Source organism: Gymnodraco acuticeps, unplaced genomic scaffold (assembly GCF_902827175.1).
Source record: "Gymnodraco acuticeps unplaced genomic scaffold, fGymAcu1.1, whole genome shotgun sequence".
Lineage (NCBI taxonomy): Eukaryota > Metazoa > Chordata > Actinopteri > Perciformes > Bathydraconidae > Gymnodraco > Gymnodraco acuticeps.
The window spans coordinates 116,855-144,708 of NW_022991958.1; the positions used below are offsets into that span (position 1 = coordinate 116,855).

Consider the following 27,854-nt stretch of genomic DNA (forward strand, 5'->3'; position numbering starts at 1 on the left):
ACACATGAATAAGTGCACACATGTTCAGCAATGCATGAGTGGAGAATGTGGGCCACTGCCACTTCCCCTGCAGCTCAGATTGCCAAACGACTTCACCGCCGGCAGCCAAAGGCCCTGATTACCATTTTATTACGCATGTCATTATTCTGATGCTATCAATGGAAATGAATTGGCAGACAATTGATTTACAATAACCCTCCGCTGCTCCACGCTGTTCCTTAGGGAGCCTCTGGTGCTCATTGATTGGTTCATTCTTTCTGCTCTGTCCGATTGGCTGTAACTAGGCTTTCACCTATCACGGCTACTATACTTCTACATGACAGGGATTTGATTTACTGCTGGATTTTAGAGGAGTCATCTGCTTAAGTACTGCCAGCTGACAGATAGATTTTGATGTAATACCTGTGTGTGGTAGGCCTTTCTCAGTAAAGATGCACCATTGAAGGTAGTCCTGGGTATGTGCAGCAATGGCCAGTGTAAGCAACATCCACACAGTCCCAAACATCATCACCAGTAATGCTACGTTCCATTTACAATGGTAGTTGGAACTGGGAGTGACGTCACATCCGAGTTGACAGCATTCCAGTAGCACAAGTCGGAAAAAGACGGACGCCCTCATGAAAGTAGTTCTTCTTGTTTACAGCTTCAGCAATACCGGTTGATAGCGGCGCTTTTTTGTAAACTTTTTGAGAAAAATGGTTCAACTCACTGATTTGATGGAGAAAAAAACTCCCAGCTGGCCATAGGTCATGCAGAACATCATTAGTGCCAAGTGTCTGAAAGCTGTCAAAAACATTCCCATCACAGCGCAACTGGAGTGCTCGCTAACAACCCAGACCATTATTCCCTCCACTCAGAGGGAGCCTGCAGACAGAGGCGTGCAGACACTGATATGTGACTCTGGTACATGCTCAACATGTGCAGTGGCACCCATTTTCTCTCACCCCAGGAAATGTATGTGACAGTTTGGGACTCTGCCTGGATAGTTGTTCTCTTCAAATACCTTTATGGAAGCAGAGGAGGGGGCTGCTCTCTGCTCTGTCCCCCCAGGGATTCCTATTTCAAGTGTTAGCCTGAATTCCAGTTTGCTGGTTAATGACCTGTAATTTTCCAGCTGCAGCGTTACAGGAACATGTCTCTTTTCGTAAAGGTCCCGGGACACACCACTTAGCCTGAGGAGGACATGACCTCATCTCTGGCTGGAACACTTCTCTGTCAATTTGGGATTGCTAACTTCCTGTCCGACAGACTACCTTCTACACATTTAGCCTCATTTCTTTTTTAATATTGTTTTTCATGAGTACTGAACATGTTCTGGATAACATAGCATCCATGCAGCCATAGTAGCCCTGGTTAATTTTCTACATTACGCTAGTTCAAATCGAGGTTCATTCTCAAGAAAAAGTTCAAACAAGCTTGAGAACAAGTCATGACCTAAATTCAAAACAATATGGTTCATTCTAGTGAAAGTGACTTGCTACATCACTTACGACATGTTGTCTAAACGTACAATCATTTGCTTATGATTACAACTCTGAGAAGAGCCATCTGTATTGAACCGAGACACGTTTGACATGTTCTCTGGCTGGAACATTTCTCTTTGTCAATTTGGGATTGGTAACTTCCTGTCGGGCAGACTACCATTTACACATCCAGTCTCTCTGTTTTTGTATTGGTTTGGAGATGTGAAATGCTGTTTAAACAACACAGCTTGAATGCACATTTGAGTGGACCAGCCGGAACGTGAAAAGCAAACACCTCTCATCTCCATACCATCAGACTGTCTGAGGCTCAGGTGTGTTCACTTGACAGATAGCTACTGTAATTGCGAAGCTGATGGGAAAACGTGCTATTGCTAATCCTGATGCTTCTGCTCTCTGAGGTCCTGCCCTGCTCTGATGATACTACAGTGTTTACTGTGGGAGAGATGCTTATCACAGGCAGTAGTGGGGATTGGCTGCTCAGGCATCTGCTTGACTGTGTTGTGCTCTAAATGTGAAGTTAAGTGGAAGGCTGTCTGTGTGGGAGTATCCCTGCTGCCACTCTCAGCAGGGGTCTTCCACCCTAATGTACTTTACTTTCACAGCGTTTTGTGCTGCGGATGGAATTTCTGTGTGATTATATTTTATGGGGAATATAAGAAAGCTATTGTATCCCTTTTCTGCTTTATGTCATTAAGTGTTGTCCAGTTTGTACAATTATACAAAACTGCTTCTGTGGGTCTCGGGGAACTTTCGCAAGTTTGACAAAAATTGACCTGTTTTTATTCAATATATTTTATCGTATCTTATCTTGGAGTGGATTTTAGAGTTTGATATTTTTAGATGTTGTTTACCCGGCATGGAAGGTCTACTTCAGCGTGTTGTAAAAAGCAAGAAATACTTTAGAGCTATGTAAAGGGTTCTCTATCAAACTGAATTATTAGCCTCCACTGTTCCTGGGAAACATTTTCTGAAGCCTGCATTATATATGTAGCTACCATAAAATCAGTACAACACATTTTACACAGCACGCCTCATTCATTTGACCCCCCTTCCGCTTGTTTTCCCGTGCTTCTCCACACATAAAAACACTCGAAGACCACAGCTTGCATCTCAGCAGCCCTCATGTGTAAGAGATTGTTCCTCCATTTTGGATGATGGGCTCAGCGTGGAGCTCTAATTGACCCACCATGTCTGCAAATGCATTAGTGTGGCTGTGCTTGGCCCACTTAATGCCCAACTACAACAAACATGGCCATCAATAGATACAGCTGCATTTTTATGCAGCACATAAGGACCCAGTGTGTTGAGTGGTTTGTCTAAAAGCAGCCAGACGAGGGCTGGTCAGGAGAGAGGCAGTGGCTGGTCACGGTGTCTGAAACAGCTGACCTAATCCCGCCCCACAGACAGGAAGGAGCAGGAGTGAAGCCTCTGGCCATGTGAGCTGCTCTTTCAACCTTTCGACTCGTAGGTTTGTGTCAAGCGAGGGGTTAGACATTTACTCAGAAACAGCATGGCTTAAGGGGAGCTTGTAAGCTTATCTCACATTTGACTAGTATCTGTTATTTTTTAATAAAAGCTTTCTAGAAGATATATTTTGGACAGATTTCTTTTTCTAAGAGAAACCTGAATTTCCCCCACAATGTTAGATTTTGAAGGTTGAAGCCAGGATAAAGACTATCATTTGGACATTTAAACTCTTTTAAACTCTTGATTCATTGGTAGACCTTTCAGAAAAACGAATCAAATGCAGAGACCAACGCTCAAAACGACATTACATTTGTCCGAAGCTTGAACCCCACACATGTCGAGATCACTAGTTTCTCACTCTGGTGCGTCAGATTCTTGTCTGCTCTTAGGGGGGATCCTGGGATTTGAATCAAGGGGATTGAGCAGACAGCGGCTGGAGGATTTAACCATCATTGCTGACCCCCTCTGGTGTCAATTCCTCAAACAGTCCTAATCCCATTCCCATCTCATCCTTCCCCGACCGCTGGATCCCACGCGTCTCACTGGATCATGCTCTGGGCATAATGCGCCCTGTGCAAATAGGTGAAGGGAAAGAAGTGGATTTTCTTTCTGTAGCTGGTGCTCAACTGTCAGTCTAGCAGTCATGCAGAGGTTTGTTTACGCAACAGTGCTAAAACAATTCCTCTTCCTAAATTAGAAATACTACGTCATTGTCTCTAGAATTCTGTCCTACACCCATTCACTGTTTACAGTTAACACAGGCACATAGTTGAGCTGGGTAATCAACACACGTATTTATTCATTCACGCTGAGCCAATGACCTACCTTGTTTACTATGGCTCATTACTCCTCCAGGTGCTGCTGTGAGGGGGGTGGGATGTGGCAACAAGAGCAACACTACAGTCTCACACATTGTTAGATTCACACCTTCCACTATCCTCTGTCATATCACCTTCGCTTCCACTGCTGCAGGCTTGTTTATGTTATCAACCATTCACCCCTCCATCTGCCAAATAGCATCCCATGAGCCTTTTCTCTGTACACTGCGACGTTAACTGAACTGGAAGTCAAGCCTTACAAATCCAATGCATATTATTCCGTTTATTAGATGGGAGCTTATTGCTCTTGCTTTCTCCTTCACATGGTTATTTATTTATATACTCAATATTCAGTTGATATTCCAGCTCTGGATACCTGTTTGGGTGGGCCCCTGATAATTGAGGGTCTTTGGGTTTTAAAGTGGAGTATTCAGGCGTTCCATAAAGGGTCTTTGAATACTGAGGAATAACATGTTCTGGATCAAATAGCATCCTGAACGGCTGCTTAAGCTCTTGTTCATTTTCCATGCCATGCTAGTTCAAATGGGGGATGATTCTAGGACAAGAACAAGGTCGAACAAGCTTAAGAACAAGTCATGACCTACACATAGAAAACCCTTTCATTATTGTTCATACTGAGTGAGAGTGTGATATTCTATGTATCACTCAGTACAGTTTTCAATGTTACAGTCTTAATGTACTATCTTTGGCTCATGATTATAATTCTAAGAAGAGCAATCTGTTCTGAACCGAGACATGTTGGAATACAAACAGTTCTACAAAGGCCTGTCACCGCAACAACTTTTCTTGCATGATTTATTGTGCCAAAAATAATTGCGATAATCTGTATTATTGTCACTTTTTATGCTGCTGATAAAATGATAATATAATAGCATAATAATACAAGTACACCCTTTTTAAAGAGCAAAACACCTTTAATTCTTGAAAATATGCACTTGGATACGATGAAAAATAAAACCTCACGACCGAAACAGTAAATAAATCTGACTTTCTGGTTTTATTAACAAAATATTATTATGATAATATATAGTACAAAAGGCCCTGGACGATACAACAGCAACAACATTTTGTCAAATTTGTTATATCTTGTTCAATATATGTTGTTTCTTTAGTTGTGCGTCACGTAATACAGCTTCATATTAAAAGTTTAAGACAACATAATAGAATGTGCATTATTTATGATGCATTGTAGCCATAGTCAAACTGTGGTGGTGAACCACAGGCGGCTCTATGCAGTGGAAACATTCTCTCACTCCAACCCACCAGTGTCTGTAACGGTGGCAGCTCCCAGTGTCTCATGAGGAGGCATCGCTCTAAAGCTGCTCCAGCTGGAGGTGTCAGTGAGAGAGGGACAGGGACGCGGGATTGGAGGTTAAGACTGTAATTGGTGGTCCATCCCTGCCCCTGGTAGTGGAGGGCTCCAGGGATGAGGCTTTAGCAGGCGTAATGATGTCTGTAAGATGAGAGGGGATTTGAGTGAAAGCCCCCACCCTCACTCAAATCCCCCTCTTCCTGCTCTCTGACAGGAGGATCCATGCAGCAAACTGAAAGTGCAAGGACACTCTCAGTAAGGCAAACCATTATTAGCCACTCCGGGCCCATTTTAGAAAGTCTAGCAGACCTTTTAGCCTATTAAATGCAATACATAAGAATGGGTAATAGTTACGAACACAATTCATTTTGTATTTCAAATGTTCCATATTATATTCTGATACTCGATCAGTGAACACTTCCTGTCTGAAGCAGGGAAGGGGTTATTTTATGCTGCCAATCTAAGTGTAGTTAAGAAGGATGCTGTGACTTAGGTGGTAAATGGGTGTCTTCCAATCAGATGGTCAGTGCTTTGATACCCATCCTCTGCTGTCAACATGTTGAAGTGTCCTTGGGCAAGATACTTCACCACAGTTACCGCTGTAGTCTGCAGTACTGAAGTGTCTCTAAATGACATGTCATGTACAAGGAGGGTTGAGAATTTGTTAGGCGTTGGGATGATATTCACAATTATGGCATGTTTCTGTTGCAAACATACGTGTGTGTGTGTGTGTGTGTGTGTGTGTGTGTGTGTGTGTGTGTGTGTGTGTGTGTGTGTGTGTGTGTGTGTGTGTGTGTTTGCACAGCCCTAATGGGCATGTTGTCACATGTTAACTCATGTGCATCAGTCTGGGGTTGGGGTACCCGAAATGCCTGCTTGTGTTTCAGTGCCCCGTAAGTAATACTTGGAAATCAAACTGCCAGTGTGTGTGTGTGTGTGTGTGTGTGTGTGTGTGTGTGTGTGTGTGTGTGTGTTGTGTGTGTTGTGTGTGTGTGTGTGTGTGTTGTGTGTGTGTGTGTTGTGTGTGTGTGTGTGTGTGTGTGTGTGTGTGTGTGTGTGTGTGTGTGCTCCCTCTGCGCCTGCAGGCCAGCAGCACCCCCCTCCTCCCAGTGCTATTTATGTATTTGCTCAGCCATGCGACTTAACCCTTTCACAAGCAACCTCAACCTTAGGGCACGTTACACGCCAAGCAGAAGTATGCCCCAGGCCCTGCATTTCCCCATCCTGCACACAGACACACTCCTCCCCTCTCCACCCGTGATTCACATCTGGCCTCCTTTGAAACATAGCAACTTTTTGCACCAGTGCAAGGAAAAGAGCCATCAGCAGATTCCTCTGCACTCAAGCCGCCAAGCTTCTTCCAACCAGAACTAGGGAAATAAGAAGTGTTTCAACTGAACTGCAGGCCTTTAATCAGAAATACTGTATAACATTTTAAAGGTTGTCATCTACTATTATGTTCTAGTAAGCATGAACTCTTTATATATGACACACAATCAGAAGTAGTTGCACACACACACTCACACAGCCAGATCAATTAGTAAATCCAGTAGTGTGCATGCAGGGATAAGAACAACCTTAAAAAGTGAGCAAATTCAATTATCCAGCTTTTAGATGGCTCTTAAACATTTGCTGCCTAAGATCATAAAAGGGACATTAAATGAATGTTCTGGCTTTCTTCGGCTATCTAATAGCAAAGCAGCAGACATGAACTCCATAACCAGGGTTTGTTTATGTCTTCCCATCAGTGTCATCCACCGTCAGAATGATGAATGTAATTAGGACTGATTGATATTCAATCTACTGTAATGATGAAAGCACACTGTTTCTTTTTCATTTTATTTTTGTATAACATTTTAAAAGGGTGCTTTTCTTAAACTAAAGTACATTGGAAATGTAAAATGCCAATACATTTACAAGCCCATATTAGCATTTGAACTGCTATTTCTTGATAGATAAATACACATAAATATATTTGTTGGGAATAATTTAATCATATTTCTAGCGAGCAGGTCAATATTCTTCTGTGATTACAGTTGATCTGCTAAGTTTACAATGTAATGTACACATTATTATAAAATATATTAAAATATAATCAGATTTTCAACCCCTAAACATTTGCCTCAATACTAGGGCTGCTCGATTATGGCAAAAATCATAATCTCGATTATTTGGGTTAATAATCGTAATTGCGATTATTAAATGCGATTATTCATTGACTTTGAAAACATCCATTTATTGGAGAACAAAATGTGAACAGTATGTTTTTAACAGTTGATTACCCTGAACGTTAAGTAGAATTCAACTGAAAAAAAAAAAAAAAAAAAAAGTAATAAAAAAATTATCGTTTTATTTCGATTACGTTGTTTTCGTAATCGTTGCACGCCATAATCGTAATCGCGATTAAAATACGATTAATTGAGCAGCCCTACTCAATACCCAGTATTGGCTGCAAAAAATGGTGGATGTTGCACATTGGTGGCCAAGTATTAGAGGTCAGATATCAAATGAATAATGACATTTGTCTTCAACACTAACTTCACAAAGTTAATGACACTCACTGGACACATCCAACCTATCTGTCTAGCATGTTAATGTTAGCATTTGATCCTTTTAAAAACAGCATCAGCCAAGCAAGGGATGGAAAAGGAAAGCCATGGAAAAGTCCAGCTGTATTTACTTAGCCACCCACCCCCCGTCTCCATGTTACGCTTCTGAGCTTTCCGTCTCCTCGGTGGGCCGATCCCTGGCTCTCTCCGGCTGACAAGAGCCAGTCTCTAACCATTCCCACGGAAAGAGTTGCCAAAGCAAATTTGGCGAGAGGAAATGAAGACCCTGCTGCCTTCCCAAACCTCCCAATCTCTTCCCTTTCCTTCCCCTTTTTCCGTGTTCATTCGTGGAGCAGAGGGAGGGCTCTCTGTTGCCTTCCCTCTTATTATTCTTTCTCTGTTCTTTTCCATGCATATCACTGTTGTCATATGCAACTGGTAATGTTGGTGACCTCCATGCTCTAGGTTCAGTTGGAGATTCTACACAGTCCTTCAGGGAGTGTGGGCTGTTACAGAGAGCTTTGGTGGTCTAGCACGTTATGAGTCTGATTGTTTTTATGGCTTTTTGGATTAGCTGAGTTGTATCCTGGAATCATCTGTTGCTGCTCTCTGCTCAGACTTGATCCCTTGCCACAAACTGTTTACACTTCTCTTTCTTTTCCAACCCTTGTTTGTTTCTTCCATTCTTTCCCTGCTCTGTTTTTTCTGATGTGTTTGGACATGTCAGCCCTTTTCCCCTTCGGAATAGTAACTGTGAAGAAACACTTAATTCATTTCCCTGCATATTTAAAGGCTTTCTTTATCCAGCAGTTGTTTTAAATGGTTGCTACAAGTATTGAACCGTAGGCCTAGCTAGCCCCTTTCACACCAACGCGGTTCCAGGGCCGGTTCAGAGCTAGAGCCTGATAAAGAAAACGGCTTATGCCACAATAGGATAGCAACAAGTAGTCAAGATAGTCAGTTTAGCTGTAGTTGCTATGCTAACATCACCCATTTTATACCAGAGAAACGTTCATAACAGCGTTGTGATGCCAAACAGCGGGCAGCACTGCAGCGGTCGGTAGATGCCGCTGAAACACATTAATAAACAATGAACCACGGCACTGGAGAAAAGTACAAGGGTTGAGAAGTAGTTATTTAATTTAATCTGGCTTTGTATGATTAAAAGCAACACGATCATCGACCCGGCGCCGTTGGGGAGAAAATCAGCGACGTAAACTGTGACGTCATGACGCAGCCGCGGCAGCACCAGTCGGGCTCTGGGCGGTGTGAACAAAACGGGGGCTGAAATGAAAAACCGGTTCCGAACCAGAAAAGCTCTAGCACGGAGCTAGAACGGGAACCGCGTTGGTGTGAAAGGGGCATCTGTTTTGTCTACGAGCCTCTCTGGACTCTTCCTGGAAGTATAGAATGCATTGTAATTCATTCCACTACATTTTCTGGGGGGATTCTCAAATATAAATTGTGCAATAAAAAGGAATTGAAATGTCAGATTTCTAAATGTCCCTCCAGGAAAACGCTGGGAGGCGACAGGAGAGCTAGCAGATTTTACTCGGAGGCAGTATCAATACAAGCTGTTTTTGGCGAGGGCTGTGGAAACAAAGTGTCTTTTTGTTTTTCTTTCAAGTAGCAGGAGAAGCTTCCCTGCTAATAAGATACATGATGGCTTATGTGGGGAGCCGTGGTACAGGCAGGTACTGCTGGAGCCTCCGCTCTATATATACAGCTACCTGATAGTCTGAACATCTGCTATTTGTCTGTACACACACACATGCACGTGCACACAGTCCTGTGTTTCTTCCCCTGGCAGGTGTCTTTCCTTTCAAGTCCTCACCCGGTTCTCCAACTAGCTAAACAAGTTGGAACTCGCTCTTTATAACTTAAATAAACACAGTTACTTATGTGCTGAGCGCAGGAGAAATGACTCTGCGCTGTATCAAGTGAATAATAGATGAGGTAATATCAAGTGTAGTCAGCAAACCAGTTCATCTTGAAGTCGGAACTGCGCCTCAGCAGAGTCCGGGGTAATGACATTAATGTGATCCTTCGCAGAGCAGCGCTGCAATAGTTTGACTGTAACTATGTAAAGTGTTTTTGCTATTTACTTCGCTGAAGACAGAGACCCTATTGTTCTCTGTGACTCCTCAGCCAAGGAGACGACGGTGGGATGAACTAGTTGCCAACATTGGAGCTCTGCGTGTGTGTGTAACCCACAAACATACAGTCGAGGAATCTCACTCGGCTGAGCAGCCACGGCGCTCGCTGTATTTTTATCCTGCATGTTGTTCTGGGTGTTGAACTGCACAGACTGAGGAATTAGCACAGAGAGGTGGGGAATCACAATCCCTTTATTCGTCCTACAGAGGGGACGTTTACATCGTAACAGAAAAAGTGAAGATAGAGACACAACAATTAAGCACTATTAGATAAAGGGCAAGCACATCATATTTAAGATAAAAATTAAAGGTTATTACAATTTACAAAGTACACATTCGGGTAAAAAAGTAGCAGCAGCATTTATGAAATAAATTAAGTGTAACATGAAGGAATTAAGTAATAATTTAATTATTGCACATACTTGTTATTGCACAACAGTGGTGTCACAGTCTTTGTTTGTTTTGTTATTGTTGACATTATTGCTCTTTGGAAAGAGTCCTGCATACAGCTTGTTTGTTTCCTCAACAGTTCATGAATTCATCCGGGAACCTGAGAGCTGCAGGTCAGCCCTTTCCCTGCATACATTCTGGAACCACATGTTGTCCAACACCTGTTTGTTACCCGCATATGTGGGATTTGCGTTGCCTGTTCTGTACGAGGTGAGCCAAGCTCTGCCTCCGGGGGGGGGGCCCCTCAGCGAGACATGCAGGGAGGCCAAAGTCAGGTCACAGGCAGGGTGCGGCTCGCTCGCCCTTCTGACTGAAGAAAGAGCAAAGAAAACATTGTTTGGCCTTTCATCTGAGCGGAGTCTCGGGAAGTTGCTTAGGAAACCTGTTAGGCACCGTGTCACCACACGCTGTGTGTCTCAGCTATGCAGGCCTGACACTGACTCACATTATGCAGTCAAAGCAATAATGGGCTCTCACAAAGGTAATGGCCACAGTGAAAGATAGTTGCCTTCTTTTATGTAGGAATGTATTGACCATCAATTGACAGATTTTGCAGTTATATCATTAAGGGTAGTTGGGGTTTGGTTTATGACAGTCATCTGGTCCTCCAGACCGCACTGGAAGCTGTTTTAGCCCCGGTACTTCATTTAGCTGTGCTTCTGCAAATGATTCAGCTTGCTTTCTTTCTCTGCGACTGGAATCTTGCTTGTTTGTAGAGGACATCCTGTAATCTATGACACAGGAAACGCTCTCAGACAGATAGACCAACAGGGCGGGGTGGGGGTTCTGAGGGGATGGACAGCGAGAGGAGGGAGTTGCAGAAAAATGAAACAAGGACACGGGTAAAGATAGAATTACAGACTTTCTGAACAAATGATTGTGGCTCAAGAGCGGCGTTATTCCAAGGCGCTTTCATTTGGTGGTCCTGTTTTTGAGCTCACAGGGCAGGTTTCACATCAGCTGGGATCCCAGGGAGATGGAGTTTTTAGAGGGCGGTCATTACAGAAGTCTCTGCGCTCCCCTGAAGGCCCCTTCTGGCTTCTTTCCAGCAGTCCAACAAGAATAGCCTTTCCTCCAAATGTGTTGCTTTCTTCACTGCAGCTAACTCTAATTCCAACTTGAAACAGAAAAGATATATGGATACGTTGGTCAGAGAACTTATATTGTCAGGAAGCTACATCTAGGATTTCTATTTCCACCAACTCCCTCAATACAGTCTGATCAGCTGATCAAAACTCTCAAAAGTGTGACTTTGGCAGTTAACCTGCTGACACAAACAACCAGTTTGATTCATTAAAGAAGCAACAACAGGGTAAAGAGCCCAGGAACATTTCATGTATCTATTTAAGGATCTCTCAGAGCTTTATAAAGATGTCTGCAGCTTTAGTGAAAGTATAACAAGTATCACTTCCACAGTTGTGTTTCTACTGTTATGTATTTATTTCTCTAAACTGCATATATCTGCAGATCCCCCAAGATGGGATCTCTATTCAATGTCCCTCGCATGTGTAAATGAAAAATTGAAACATCAAGTTATTTACTGCATAATTGTGCACTAGAGGCATTAGAGTAACAACACACATAAAACCTTTCAGAAATATCAACACGAGCAGAAATGGTTTCGCTAGGTACATTTTGAAAGAGATTGTGTACTGTAATATTTTAGAAAAATGCTTCATGTGTTTAGACAAACATCACTAGTCTGCAGACAGAGGAAGTGTTCTGAAGCAGAGTTTCAAAAGAGCGTCTCAACCGAGAAGTCTGTTATCACCCCACCCATCCTGTCTCTGCCACACACACACACACACACACACACACACACACACACACACACACACACACACACACACACACACACACACACACACACACACACACACACACACACACACAGCCATACTAAGAGACATGTACACCCACATCCACTCGCCCAGACACGTGCTCACACATGAGCCCCTCTGTGGCCCCCCCTGTGGCCCCCCTCTGGCAGCTGAGACGGGGCTGCCACTCTCACTATTTCCACACATGCTTCCCCATGACTTGAGGCTTTGTGAGTTCCTCAGCTACCATGTGTAAAGTAAGGGACTGTAAATTAGCATTTCACAGATATGTGCTTTAAACATCCAATATTGATATTTTGTGTCATTTCTTGGCCAATATCCTTCCTAAAAAACTAGCTTTTAGAGCACACAGCACTGGGACTCCTTGGAATCATGAATGATGATAATGAAGTGATATCTAACTTTTAATAAAAGGCTAACGGCATCGCCATGATACCAGGGTAATGCTCCATATTACGAGGTGTCATACTCTCACTGTGAGGTGTGTGAGCTGCTGTCTGAGCACGTCTAACACACACCTCTGCTAATCTGAAAGCCTTATTTTAGAAGTGTGACATCCTGTCTATGCTGTGTAATCCACACCGGATCATAAAGGGGATGGGCTGCAAAGTGCACGGGTATATGCACACACTCACACACACACACACTCACATTATTGTGTGTCTCTGAAGGTTAGCCCTGCGCTATCATTTGCAGCTGTAAATCGCACGCTTATCAGCAGAGCAGTGTAAAGGGTCTCATTCACCTCCAGTCAGGGTCTGAGTGTGTGTGTCTGAACGTGTGTGTATCAGCGCAGGGTTTCTCATGTTTTCATCTCACACACCCTCCGCCACAGAGCCCCATTTGTTAATTTTTTATCCGAGGGACCCTCTTAGGAAGATATCACTAATGGTATCATTTCACATGAATCAAATGAAATGTAAATGACTCCTCACTTTTGCTCTGGAAACAGCCCAAAGCCTCTGACATCACCAAGCCGCCTTCTGAAACAGGAACTCCCACCCGGCTGTCTGTGCTCCGTGTCGCACAGTCCCACTGTTCAGTAATCTAGACATGCAGATTTCTCCCTCCGCCCCCCCCACCGGCGGCCCCATAAGCTCCGCTGCCAATTGTTGACCCCCGACGCTCTCCTCCGTCCAAGATTACCGGGCCGGATCTCGCCCTGATGGAAAGCTGTTGGCAACCGGTAATCCACGAGACGAGGACTGGCACGTGGCACAGAGACTTTGCCCATAGGCTGTGTGTGTGTGTGTGTGTGTGTGCGTGTGTGTGTGTGTGTGTGTGTGTGTGTGTGTGTGTGTGTGTGTGTGTGTGTGTGTGTGTGTGAGTGTGTGTGTGTGTGTGTGTGTGTGTGTGTGTGAGAGAGTGTGAGAGTCCATTGAACTGCAGGCACTAGCCTCTTGCCTTGATTTCCCGCCCTGATTTATAGGACATATCTCTTCATATCTTGATAACACACAAACCTCAGTAAGGACTCCTCTGTGTTATGTAGTGTCTTTTTACTCGAAACAAATCTTCTTAGGATCAAGAAAGGCATTTGACCCGGTAAATACTACACTATACGATGATACTTTATTTTAGGATCAAGTCTGCATAGTTTTTCTCGCAAACCAGCAGCTTTATTTACAACATTAAAAAGGTCAAGAAAGATACAAGAAAACAAACATATAACATTACAATGAATGAAGAACCGCCTCCATTGGACTCCTTCGTACAGTGGCCCTGAAGTGCAAGACACTACAGCATTTCACAAAACACTTAGTTCAGTGTTTTGTGAAATGCTGTGGTGTCTTGCACTTCAGGGCCACCGTACCTTTGTTTACTTCAGTAACATAATGACATCACTATGTGACACTCGCCCTCCTATTGGCTAGCACTCCAACACATTGAACGTGATAGGCTAAGGCGCGGGACATCTCTAAGCGGTTGACCAATGACAATCAGCCAGCTAACCAATCAGAGCAGACTGGGCTCTGGTTTCAGACAGAGGGTGAAAAGAGGTGCTGCAGCACAGGCAGTATGAGAACAATAAAGAGCTTTCTGAACATTAAAGCATGGAGACATGTAGAGACACTACATACTGATATACACCTGAACATCAGCAGGAGAGGACTCTTTAAAGTAGAGACACTACATACTGATATACACCTGAACATCAGCAGGAGAGGACTCTTTAAAGTAGAGACACTACATACTGATATACACCTGAACATCAGCAGGAGAGGACTCTTTAAAGTAGAGACACTACATACTGATATTCACCTGAACATCAGCAGGAGAGGACTCTTTAAAGTAGAGACACTACATACTAATATACACCTGAACATCAGCAGGAGAGGACTCTTTAAAGTAGAGACACTACATACTGATATACACCTGAACATCAGCAGGAGAGGACTCTTTAAAGTAGAGACACTACATACTGATATACACCTGAACATCAGCAGGAGAGGACTCTTTAAAGTAGAGACACTACATACTGATATACACCTGAACATCAGCAGGAGAGGACTCTTTAAAGTAGAGACACTACATACTGATATACACCTGAACATCAGCAGGAGAGGACTCTTTAAAGTAGAGACACTACATACTGATATACACCTGAAAATAAGCACACTATGCCCTCTTTAACAAATGTGTACTGCAGATAGAAAAGAGCGTTGTTGGTCAGGGAAACCGATGGCGTTATGGAAAGTCATTGAAAGTCATGGAGCTGCACGTCAGTGGGCAGCTGTCACATCGGCAGACCTCGTCTAGCCACGCTACTTTCCTGTGAGAGCAGCTCTGATTACACAGACATGTGGCACAGCATGACACACTGCCAGAGAGAGAGAGTATCTAACCCCATTACAAATGACCACCTGTTGACACCACGCAGGAGGGGTGTGTGTGTGTGCGCACTGATGTTGGCCGCACTCCTGAAAATAAGAGTGAGAGCACCAGAGAGAGTGTATGATGAGGGAAAACATCCCCTCTATAAATATTGTTGGTTTGACAGAGCCAGCATGACATGTGTGACCTCCACTTTAACACACAACCTTTAAACAGTGAGTCAGAACAAAACGCTTGTCGAAGGTAATTCCATAACTACACACTGACAGCTGAAAGACTTTCATTTCAGCTGTCAGGAAGATTCATGGAGATTTAACAGTCTAAAAAAGAGTTGTTTTTGCATGCAAGTTCAATGCTATTATAATACACTTCACAATATTTCACATTTGTGGAATAGGTTGATCATAATGTTTGAATCCACTTAATTGTTTTAAAACTACATATAAGTGGTACATTTCCTAAGTTATTTCATATTATTTGTATTACATAACACTCACCATTTTTTTAGGGATTTGGATTATTCATTTCCTGCAGCACACTGTGTTCAATCAATTATGCATTGCTGTTACTGTGTGTATGTGTGTGTGTGTGTGTGTGTGTGTGTGTGTGTGTGTGTGTGTGTGTGTGTGTGTGTGTGTGTGCGTGTGCGTGCGCGCCTGTGTGGCAGCTAGTGACAGCCACAGCTTGGAGAGACTGAGGTCATAGCCACGAAGCCTAACAGAGGAAGAGAAACAAACCCCTGCTTGTTTTTTTTCTGTATGGGTGTATCTGTGTGTGACAGACAGACAGACACACACACACACACACACACACACACACACACACTGCCCCAGTCACCTCTAGCCTCCTCTCTTGGCTGCCCATGAGCAAACACACCGAGCTGTATTGGATTGTGTGTGACAGAGTCAACACCACACCTACATTTAAACACACTTCCAGCTATCAGACACCTCCGCTGGCACTCGCGCATACACACCCACACACACACTCTTATTTGTCTGTCTGACACTATTGGGTGCACTCTCAGTTCACTGACATTATAGTGTGACAGCTCTTAGCCAGCTGCCAACCTGTGCAGTCACATGACGAGGGAGCAGTAATCCACCCAGCGCACATGTGTGAGCCCTTTTCAAGCAGCACGGATACTGTTTTCACTTTGTGTTTATATCTTTAAATGTGTCTGTTCATAGGTATATATATATATATATAGGTATATACATATTTTTATATATCTTTGTTATTGTATTTGGGATTGTGGGAAACTGTATTTTTTTATGTGACCAAAAGTTTTTTCTTTTTATTCTCAGAATTCAAAATGTTATTTTCATTCTGACAAGAAAATAATGTTTCTCTCTTTTTCTCTTTTTTGTTGAAAATCTCAGAATTCTGGCTTTAATCTCAGAAAAGTGACAACTCCAATTTGTGTTGTACTTTTGGTCACGTCCCAAAGATCTTTCCTCATGTAGCCCCTAATCCTCTTCCATATTACATGAGCCCATTATGTCTTTGTAAAAAATACTGCCTAAGTGAAATACAGCTAGATCAAATTATTTAAAACTTAAATCAAATATCTTTGTGTTCCTCCAGGCATCTGACCCCGTCCCTATCAAACGGTCCAAACATGAAGACTTCCCCTCGCCGGCCCTGCAGTCGGACAAAGAGAAGCAGCACGACTGGCTCCAGTCCCTGTCCGCCGCCAATAAGGTCCGTGTTGCTGAGCTCAGGGGGGAGATGTTGGTGGTGACGCATGAGATGAGATTTGGTGTAATATTATAGGCTACAGAAGTTTTCGGATGAGGGTAGCGCTTAAATTTAGATTGGGCACGCGGTGCTCACAGAGGGGGTAACTGTAGCCGCCATGAGCCCCCCAGATTCACTTACTGAGAGGCAGCGCAGTGTAACACAATATAACCACAAAATAATGATGAATGTCCCCTGTGAAGAGCAATATTCCCAAAAAATCCACTATGAGGATACGGTTAGAATGTCTTCAACAATTCATTGGTTGCACAATTTCTTACAGTTACACATTCACATTCAAAGGACTGAGTACAGCTGATCACATTGACTGCAAGCTATAGCACTGATAAATATATCACACAGAGAAATAATACAGTCTAAAGTTGCAGAGAATTGGAGTCCTAGAACCAGTGTATTCCGTCCTCAAACTCGTTGTCAGGCCAGCTACAATAAGCCTGTGTATCAAACATAAATGCTATATTTCCGTAAGTGTGTCCTGGCTTAGCATATCAAAATGTCTAGCACTGCTCGTCAGCATTGAAAACATATCCTCCAAATATCCTCGCAACAGTATTTTTTGGTAGTCACTTTTGTTACTTGGAGAATAACAGGTTTATGTTTGTCTTTTTTCAGGGGCTTAACTGCATCCAGCCCAGACAGAGACCCTCAGCTTTCAGACCCTGGTCCCCCCACATCTCTGCTGGAGAGAAGGAGCCCTCCAGTCACCCCCTGGCCCTGCTGAGAGACAGGTGAGGCAGCACAGCACCAACACACCTCACTCACATGACAGCAATAGGGTGCTTCAGAGAGGAAACACTTTTGAAGTTAGCATTGCGCTGGTTCCCTCGACAAGAAGCCAATGTGTTTTTTTTTATTGGATTCTGGATTCCTGCAGAAGATACACACCGTGGACACAAGCGCCAGAATCAGAGGCTAGCTTTTGGCTAAAACAAACTAAACCATTGTTTACTGTAACGTCATCACCGCTGGACTTTATGTGGCAGAACACAATCTGTTTACCACAGACCTTTAGAAAAATATGATCCATTAAAACTCATCCCTGCAGAACTAATATCTAGACTTTAAGGAGCTCTTACTGCAGCAGAGTTCGGCCATTTTGTTGGGTTGGATCTGATGAGCTGCTCTCGCTTGTCTGGGTGGGCTGGTGTCAGAGGGTCAAGTCTGACTCCACCACAGCCTCCCACACTCCTCCACTTACACACATTTGACACACACTCACACTTTGGGCACCCACTTGGCGTGGCGCTGCCAGAGCAGGCTGCACCATATCACAGTGCCCAGTTTCTCCTAAAGTGGGAGGAGAGAGCTGCAGGCACTTCGCTGGACGCTTCAATCTGACCATACAGTATGCTACTGTGTTTGCATGCATGCACAACTCAGCTCCTGGTTATGAAGTAACCTTTAACGTGTTGTACATACATTTGAGCTGCACAATTAATCACAATTGTATTGAAATTGCATTTTGGACTTGTGCAATATTCAAATCTCAGGAGGCACAATAGTTGGAGAAGACTAAATATGTGTTAAAATATAATTTTTAAGGCAAGGCAAGTTTATTTATATAGAACTTTTCAACACAAGGCAATTCAAAGTGCTTTACAAAAAATGAAAGACTTTAAGAAAATGGCATTTAAAATCAGTCATTAAAAAGAAAAGCTAATAAAATAAACATTACAATAATTTTTTTTAAATTTTAATAAATATTGTTGATTTGCAGAGATATCCCAGCCTTCAAATGAATACTTAATAGAACATATGTGTTGAATACAGATCCTCTTATATAATCACACTGATCATTTACTATATTTTTCAATGGTAATGATTCAATCATTTTCAAAACCTCACAATATCACAATTTCTAAATATTGCAATTGTTTACTTTTTCTTAATGGTACAGCCCTAAATTAAATCTAAATTGTCTTTTTTTTCTTTTCTCAAAGCTTCTACAACTACAAGAGTATAGAGAAAGCGGTGGCCCCCAATGTGGCCCTCACACCGCTGCCCCTGGGGAAGGTAGGTCCAATGTCCCTGTCGGTACCCAGCACCTCCCACCCGAGCGGAAGTGAGCCCCCGGGCGAGGGCGCCAGCTCCAGGCCCCGCAAGAGAAGAGCCACAGAGGAGCTCCAGCCCCCAGAGCCGGAGCCCCCCTGCCCCCCGCTCGCAGCCGCCAGCAAGCCGCCGCTGCCCCCCCCTCAGGACGACAAGGAATCTGAGGTGGAGATCGAAGTGGAAAGCCGCGATGAATGTAAGCAAACAACTTAAGAAACTAGAAATGTTCAGGTTCAAATAATGTACTGTCATCTGCAGAGCTGCAGTGTAAATATGCAATGACCATCCCAGGATCCTGCAACAATGCAACATCAATATACTGTATAAGACATAAACCAATACAAATAGTGCAAGAGAATGTTGCAAGACTAATTAGCAAGTAATGCAGGAGAATGTAACTACATACAAGTCAAATAAGATGAGCTTTAAATAGAATGTAAACTGTAATGCTGTATGGCGAAATAATAGTGCTTATTGTTATAATATATAAATACGTGAGATGCAAACAGATGAATGATATGAAGTTGTGAAGTTGTGAAGGCGCAGAGGTAGAATGTGTTACATGTGTACATTGATACGGGGCTGATACACCTGTAAACTTAGTTTCCACCAGAGTATTTTACACAAACCTCACCCCCGTGTCCTGGTCTCCCCCACAGTCACATCCTCCCTGTCCTCCCTGTCGTCGCCATCCTTCACCTCGTCCAGCAGCTTAACCAAGGACCTGAGCTCGCCGGGGGCCCTGGGGCCCGTCTGCACCGTCACGTCGGCTGAGGGCCCCCCTCCCACACCCACTGCAGCCCCCGTGGCCCCCTCAGAGGGGGGGCTAGAGTCGGAGCTGGAGAGTCTGAGGCAGGCGCTGGACAGCGGACTGGACTCCAAAGAGTCCAAGGAGAAGTTCCTGCACGAGATCGTGAAGATGAGGGTGAAGCAGGAGGAGAAGCTGGGGTCCGCCCTGCAGGCCAAACGCAGCCTCCAGCAGGTGGGGGCCGTTTGTGTTATCAACAGTAACCCATTCGAAATGTACTTTCCCTTCCCGATGAGAACATTGATACATGTTGCATATATGTGCGTTGTTTACACGATTAGGTCCGAGGTGTGTTTAGGATAGCAGTTAGCAGTTAGCACACAGACAGGAGGCAGAGGGAAACTGTGAGCCCAGCTCCATTCAGAGTGACTTATACACACATCACAAACTCTGAGAGACTTGACTATGTTACAACATGGCCCTACTTGAGATTTGAATGAAAACATTTCTTACTTGTTATTGTATTCAGAGACATCCGTGGATGAACAAAAATAAGAAAAACTATATTTATTCAGTTTTCATTGATCAAAATGTAAAAGTATGTCACTTAATAGTAGCCTACCTACATCTCAACTCATAAATGTGTGACTTTACCTGGACTTCTCCATTGAATGAGACTTTGCTTGGATTCAAGACTAGCTTCAACCCTTCCTGCTTCAACTTGAACTTGCCGCAGATGTTTTTAATACAGCTCTGCCAAAGTTGTTTGCAATGTATATTAATCTCCATACCACGTATGAGCAAAGGGCTTTACCTAAACTAACCTCTGTGCCATTCAAGGCCACCAACCAGTCAAATAAGTCACTGTTACGCAATCAAATGTGGAGAAACCTACACACCATGACAAACGGCCTGATATAAAAAGATCAGCCGTAATTATTGAAATGTGCAACCCTGTTTATTAAGTGTCTATTCTAACACGGATATGCTATATATACAAGGAATATGAAGTGATGTTAGTGATGGCAGCATGGTGTGTTCGACTGTTGGCTGAGAGAATGCCATTTCAAAGCCCTAGCGACTCACATTAAGCCTCTCTGTATGTTCTTGAAATCAGAGCAGACAGAAAGTTATCAAAGTTGGCTCACTGAGGAAATGACTTGAGCTCAGGCATCAAAATGTAGAAGTGGATTAGAATCCATGATGACTGTCAGCAAAGCTTAGCATGAGTTGGCAAGTAATAACAATGAGAGCGGATATTGCAGCGAAGGGAAAGGCCAGACTTCCATCTTTATTTTTGGCCTTGAACTGAGAACAAGAAAATGCCGACGAAGGAGTCTAAGTGGGAGAGCAGCACTGAACACATCCTGAGTGAGAAAAGCTAGTCCAGCCTGACAGCATTCCACTTTCCCTCTCCATCAGAGTTCACAGGAGCTGTGGAAGGCAACATCAATCCAACCAACCGACAACTTAATGAAATGTGGCCTGACTTAAAAACAGCCGCCGGTTCATTCCTGCTGTGTTTAGTGACGGTGGGGAAAGAGTTCAATCTGAGGAGTAAAGGGTCTCTTTATTTGTCTCATACTGCCTGTGCTGCAGCACCTCTTTTCACCCTCTGTCTGAAACCAGAGCCCAGTCTGCTCTGATTGGTTAGCTGGCTGATTGTCATTGGTCAACCGCTTAGAGATGTCCCGCCCCTTAGCCTATCACGTTCAATGTGTTGGAGTGCTAGCCAATAGGAGGGCGAGTGTCACATAGTGATGTCATTATGTTACTGAAGTAAACAAAGGTACGGTGGCCCTGAAGTGCAAGACACCACAGCATTTCACAAAACACTGAACTAAGTGTTTTGTGAAATGCTGTAGTGTCTTGCACTTCAGGGCCACCGTACGAAGGAGTCCAATGGAGGCGGTTCTTCATTCATTGTAATGTTATATGTTTGTTTTCTTGTATCTTTCTTGACCTTTTTAATGTTGTAAATAAAGCTGCTGGTTTGCGAGAAAAACTATGCAGACTTGATCCTAAAATAAAGTATCATCGTATAGTGTAGTATTTACCGGGTCAAATGCCTTTCTTGATCCTAAGAAGATTTGTTTCGAGTAAAAAGACACTACATAACACAGAGGAGTCCTTACTGAGGTTTGTGTGTTATCAAGATATGAAGAGATATGTCCTATAAATCAGGGCGGGAAATCAAGGCAAGAGGCTAGTGCCTGCAGTTCAATGGACTCTCACACTCTCACACACACACGCACACACACACACACACACACACACACACACACACCACACACGCACACACACACACACACACACACACACACACACACACACACACACACACACACACACACACACACACACACACACACACACACTTCCAGTAATTGAGAGGAAGGAAAGCTAAATGCTGTGAGCCCACCCTTTACAATCCCTCTATGAGAAACTCTCTTTTTGACTGAGTTCTACATGTCTTTTTTCCAGGAGTTGGAGTTCTTGCGGGTGGCGAAAAAGGAAAAGCTGCGGGAGGCGACCGAGGCAAAGCGAAACCTGAGAAAGGAAATCGAGCGCCTGCGAGCCGAGAGCGAGAAGAAGATGAAGGAAGCCAACGAGTCGCGGATCCGTCTGAAGCGGGAGTTGGAGCAGGCACGGCAGCTAAGAGTGTGTGACAAAGGCTGCGAGGCCGGGAGGCTCCGCGCCAAGTACTCTGCACAGGTGAGTTAGCCTGCGCGCTAACGTAGCTTTCAATCGCTTAGGGTTAGGGCAGGGGTCTGCAACCTTTTTGACCAAAAGAGCCATTTTGCCCCCTTTTCCACAATTTTTTTTTGTCTGGAGCCGCAAAACATATTTGATAGCTTGATAGCTTGTGAAGTTGTATATATTGTTATATCATAGACAAAAACTACAGTTTTTTTGCATTTATTATTTATTACATTATAGAAAACTGTTAACCTCTAATAATAAACAAATAACTCTTCTAAGGAGAATAAAAGACACAGGCCTACTTTAAAATAAATCAACACAGCACTTGGAGTCCTCTGCACATTTGAAGAAAATGAATATAATTCAAATGGGCCCACTTTGAAATAAATAAAACATATAGCTGCACCCTAAAAAGAGTTAACTGATTGAATGATGACTGAAGATCGTCAGCTGTCTTCCTCTTCCGTGTTGTTCCTCGACACGTAAGTCTGCAGCACCTTTGACAACTTCTCTCCACATATCAAACATCCCGGAAAACCAGCATCGTTTGCTTGAAAACAGATAACTCTGTCCACGCAGAATTCAATCCTGTGTTCCTCCCATACTTTTATTTTCTTTGATGTATCCATAGTTCGCTCATCGAGCCGGGGGTCAGGTTATTCGCCTGCAGGAAAAGGCACTGGTGCGGGATCGTAGCAGGATGTGACGCATATTTTAGTTGACCTAATTAAAACCATTTTTTACATGTTCTTGTGTCACAGTATCACCTCAAAATACAAGATACGAAACATTTTCTACCGTGCAACAAAATGTAAATAGTCCTACAAATACTTGTATTTTATTTCCTTCTTAGTTTTGTCTAAGCTCAAGGGAGCCAGAGTAGAGGGCTTAAAGAGCCGCGGGTTGCCGACCCCTGTGTTAGGGTTATAGTGTGTACCAGCTCTCATTGTTTGCCTGCAAATGTTGAGTACCCCAAAGTTGTATGTTATAAATGTATAGTATGGGTCCCTCTCCAGCTCATAGAAACTGCTGGATGCTAACTTGCATATGTTGGGCAATTTGCACAATTGGCATAAGTTGCGTTATTAAGCATTAAATATGCAGACAATAGCTGAAAAAAGGCAAGGCCGACTTGGAACATTTTGGTGTGGTTTTGGAGGTTAATGAGGATGTTAAATAAATTCCTGATATTTACAAGAGGAATTATTGCATTTTTTGTTAATTTGTTCTCACGTCGGGCTGATTTTGATACATTTTGGTTCAATGTTTTAGTTTAAGGGGACTCAAAAATATTTTTTCCCCCCTTAAAATGTCAGAAATGTATTCAACATTGGGGTTGGGGTACACAACCTTTCCGGTTTCCCATTGCTGGCAAGTAGACTATAAAGGTTGGTTGTGTCCATGAAATGTTTCTTAATCTCTCAGTGATACTTGAGTAACATGGGGAGCGTTTAAATTAAGCCAAGCGTGGCCCGGCATGCAGACAGGCACTAACAGTGCAATGTGTACAAATGTGATGGTAGAGAGTCTAGACCATAATGTCAACACCCTCGCAGTAATTGCAGAGTTTCACTGTCTCAAATACACTCAAGGTCAGCAGAGGAGAAGGCAAGTAAAAAAAGCCACATTTCCTCTTCCACAGTCAAAAATAAATGGGTGTAGCCCCGAGTGCACAGACGTGGGATAAGTCCTGCTCCGAAGGGAAACAGGAAGAGACGTTGGCTTCCTTCAGGCACCATGGGAAATGCAGATTAGACAAAACAAGAGGGAGGTTATGCTCTCAAGCTGGGTCTGTGAACCCCCCCTCAGAGACTGCAGCCGCTCTAGAAGGCTGTCATTAACAGAGATCTATGAACTGATAGTGGAACACACAACAAAGGGAACTTTTGACTAAAACTCCCACATTGCATTGAGACTGTCTCTTCAAATATATGCTCAAATCTAGAAACGTTTCTATGACCTTGTTTCTGTAAGAACTTATATTGACATAAATCAGTTATGTAAATCACAAGTTGTTGAAATTATGAAGCCAATCTGCCAGTCGAGCAAGACTGTAGGAAAATATCCTTTGAGTTAACATGAATATGAATAACTCCGTGTACACAGCTCAGTCGTCCTTTAGTCACATCTGCTTCCTGCCATGTGTTCCGCAGATCGAGGACCTCCAGATGAAGCTGCAGCACGCCGAGGCCGACCGCGAGCAGCTCCGAGCCGACCTGCTGCTGGAGCGGGAGGCCCGGGAGCACCTGGAGAGGGTGGTGAAGGAGCTGCAGCAGCAACTCTGGCCCAGCGACAAGGAGGGGGCACCTCAGGACACACTCGCTGAAAACTAACCCAGCAGCCAACCCCCCCCATCCCCCAATCGCCCGCCATGATCCCCATCTTCTGCCCCCCACCACTCACAAATGAAAGACTCTCCGAGCAGACACAGAGAGAAGAAACACCCATGAAAAATCAAGTGAGTGCTTTCATGGAGAAAGACTGGAAACACTGCAACATGGAAACAGGTGTTACTAAATCAAACACTGACTTCCAAACTCACAGAACTAAAAACCAGGATCACAAGAATAAAAAGCAGATTTGAGGGGAGATCCAGGGACAGGCGTCTGTGGTGCTAGTGCTGAGAGACGATCATGTTATATTAGAGTAATGCAGCTGTGGAGAGGAGGGGGTCACACTTAACAGACCGGAATAATCTCCTCCAAACGTCCCCTCGCCATGACGAAGATGGAGGGCATTCTGAGCTATTTAAGAGACTACATAGCGAAATGTAAAGAAAACATGAGACGGTTTCTGTTTTTCTCTGTGCTATTGAAGTTTAAAAATATAAAAAGGATACAAATAAATCAGAATATGAACATAACAAGCAAATGAACTTCCCACAGTGCCACCGGGGTTTTGTCGGTTTTTCAGGAAGCCATCGCAGTCCACTGAGGGGAAAAGCATCCAGTTCAAAGTTCTTTTCCTCCCATTGTTGCTTTATAAAATCATGTATTTCTAATTTCTCCAAGTGGTGAGTGGGCTTGCATTTGGGTAGATCCTCCTCTCTGTGGATCACACCCTGGATTGGGAGTTGGGAATAAAAACATGCCGGGTTAAAGGCACCTTTTAGTGAGCACTTTCTGGATGGTCAATACCAACATCCAACATCTCAGTGTTGCTGCCAATAAGCCACACTCTGTCGCCTTCTGTTATTTTAACAAAACCCTGAAGTGTGTATCTTGTAAAGATAAATCCTTCAGATGTGAGTGTGGTTTTATTGTCTTCTTACACTCGAGCGATGAGAGCCGGTATGTTTTTACTCCAAATGACATCAGAAGCATCACCTATGACATCATGGTGGGCTGGATATGGTGACAAGAACCACAAAATGTTCATTTTAATTAAATTAAGGTATGTAAATATAAATGTATGTTTTTGTTTTTTTTGACTTTACAATAATGAATCGCACTTTGTCATAACAAAATACTGTTATAATGCATTGTACTCCCACTATTGTCTTCAATCTTACTTTGAAAAACACCATCGTATACATGACTGCTACCATATAAATCCAGTAAGCATTATGTTGATTATATGCATCTCCAATAAATACTGTTGTTCTGTTTTCTAAAGGCAAAGTCTTGTAAATAAATGGAAAGAAAGAACCTCTTGCTTGCTGATGCAGTCTGGGATTGTTGGACAATTTTGGGCTAAGCACTCTCCCGCTTTTGTAAAATAATTGACACAAATATCGCACCCGGTTACAACTCCGACAAACATCATTAACAGCATGTGAGGTGATTGTTATTGGAGCCTGAACTAAATTCTCATGTTGGAGGAATAAAATGTAATTTTATTCAAAAGGCAGCATCCGTCACACAGTGGGTACAATGCAATCAGAATGTACATTGTGTTAATGCTATTTTTCCTTTGGTTGTTGTTGTGGAGATATTTTATTATTGCTTGTCTGTTATGTTCACTTTCTTCAATTGAAAACTCATATTTTCTTTATGCATGAAATTTGAGTTTGCCATACATATAGTCAGTTATTGGGCATTGATACTGTACATGTAAAGGTTTTATTGTGTTATGCAATATAAAGCAAATTGTCTTATTTAGAAGAGGAAAAAGTAATACAAAAACAACACAGTATATTGTTCTTAAGGAACAAAACTCCACTCTTGCAAAAAAAAACTAAAGACAAGAAAAAAAAATGCAATGCTGGACAACCTCAAGTGCCTGGACGCGGGCGGGCGAAGGGTTTCCAGAGAAGGAACACTGATGATGACGCTGCTGGGGGCGTGGCCTCTCATCACCTTCCTGTTTGCAGGTTTCAAATCAAAAGCCCCTCCCTCGTTCAGCAGTTCTTCTTAACAGTATTCTTAAGACCAACCAGTTTACAAACTTTGTTCCTTTTTCAGTGCTGAGAGTAATTGAACAAACGCTAGACGCTTCAGGCTTTTTTTCTGAATGAGTGCTTTTTCCTTCTTTTGAAATCAATGATATGCATGTTCAAACCATTTTTATAGAAGATCTTGAAAAGCCACTTGCTTCGATGAAATGTTACTTTGGGTTGTATATACAGACTGTTTATTCCCAGCTTGTTGAGGATAACACAGAGGGCATTATGTTAGAAGCCCTTTTCTTATCTAACATTACTGATGTTGCTCAGAGAACATCGCGGCGTCTGCTACTTTGGCAGACCTCAAATTGGTACATTTTGTAGTTGTTTTTACACTCAAAGAGTTGATAGCCTATGCGTAGTTTACTTTACTCATGGTTTTCTACAAAAGAAGGGAGAAAATAACGACATTGGCTCTTCACTTTCCCGCGCAAAAAGAAAAAGCCGTTCAACAGCGTATTGTTTTCTAAAGGAGAATCATTTTGCTAAATAATGGACAGTAACGCAGCAATAACAGTCCATATTAATAGACAAATACTAGCCAGTGTGAGGATTTGAATAAGAATTTACAAATGTAAATATTTTTTTCATTTACGATATTGTATAATATATGTACATGGTGTTTCCTTTTTCAAAAAGAAATCTTTTCTTACAATAGCTGTCTTTTTTTTAAATTTGTGTTTTAACTGAAATGTTTAAAAAAGGCAGTGCGTAAGAGAATATTCCCTACATAAACATTTAATCCATATCTTCTCATTTTTTTTTACTGTAGAGTCTTTATATTGAATGACTTTTTTCACCAGTTCATATATATTTTTAACAGTATGTTCAGTATCAGATAGTAGACCTAGCGTATGGGTGACACACACATACACACACACACACACATGCACATAACTACGCCACCTTGCAGATTGTTTCCCCTCATCCTCATGTATCCTTTTAGCCCTGTGCTGCTGCTAATTCTATATAAACCTTACAATTCTAGAAATATTTTTATGTAAGAGGTAAATGTAAGCTTTCCCATCATTAATGCCACATATACAGTGTGAAAAAAGCTTGGCTTATTCATCTATCTTCCTTGTTTCCCTAATTTTTTCACGCCTTTTTCCTCATTCCTCCTCCAACGACCCTTCCCTTCTCTCACGACACGGACTATATTGTAAAGTAAAGGACTTTATGAGATTATGTTTGAAAATAGCTATGCTTATATACTACAGTGACTGAATGTACAGTGTATAGATGCATTACCAGAAATAAAGTTGTTTGTCCAGAT

General features: G+C 42.8%; 1 protein-coding gene across 1 annotated transcript; it reads left to right on the top strand.

Moving 5' to 3' along the window:
- The first annotated feature begins 749 nt into the window (after window positions 1-749).
- On the top strand, window positions 750-27,854 carry LOC117536001 (ski oncogene-like). Its single transcript, XM_034200707.1, has 7 exons — window positions 750-903; window positions 16,471-16,637; window positions 17,307-17,422; window positions 18,635-18,939; window positions 19,403-19,725; window positions 21,976-22,206; window positions 24,348-27,854. The coding sequence occupies exons 1-7, from the start codon at window positions 750-752 to the stop codon at window positions 24,525-24,527; spliced, it is 1,476 nt and encodes a 491-aa protein (XP_034056598.1). The 3' UTR covers window positions 24,528-27,854.

What these genes read in the sequence shown, in the direction of transcription:
- LOC117536001 (XM_034200707.1), top strand. Translation starts at nt 750, where the DNA reads ATGCAGAACATCATTAGTGCCAAGTGTCTGAAAGCTGTCAAAAACATT. An exon ending in CCCTGTCCGCCGCCAATAAG is followed by an intron (nt 16,638 to 17,306) that starts GTCCGTGTTGCT and finishes GTCTTTTTTCAG; the next exon opens with GGGCTTAACTGCATCCAGCC. An exon ending in AGTGGAAAGCCGCGATGAAT is followed by an intron (nt 18,940 to 19,402) that starts GTAAGCAAACAA and finishes TCTCCCCCACAG; the next exon opens with TCACATCCTCCCTGTCCTCC.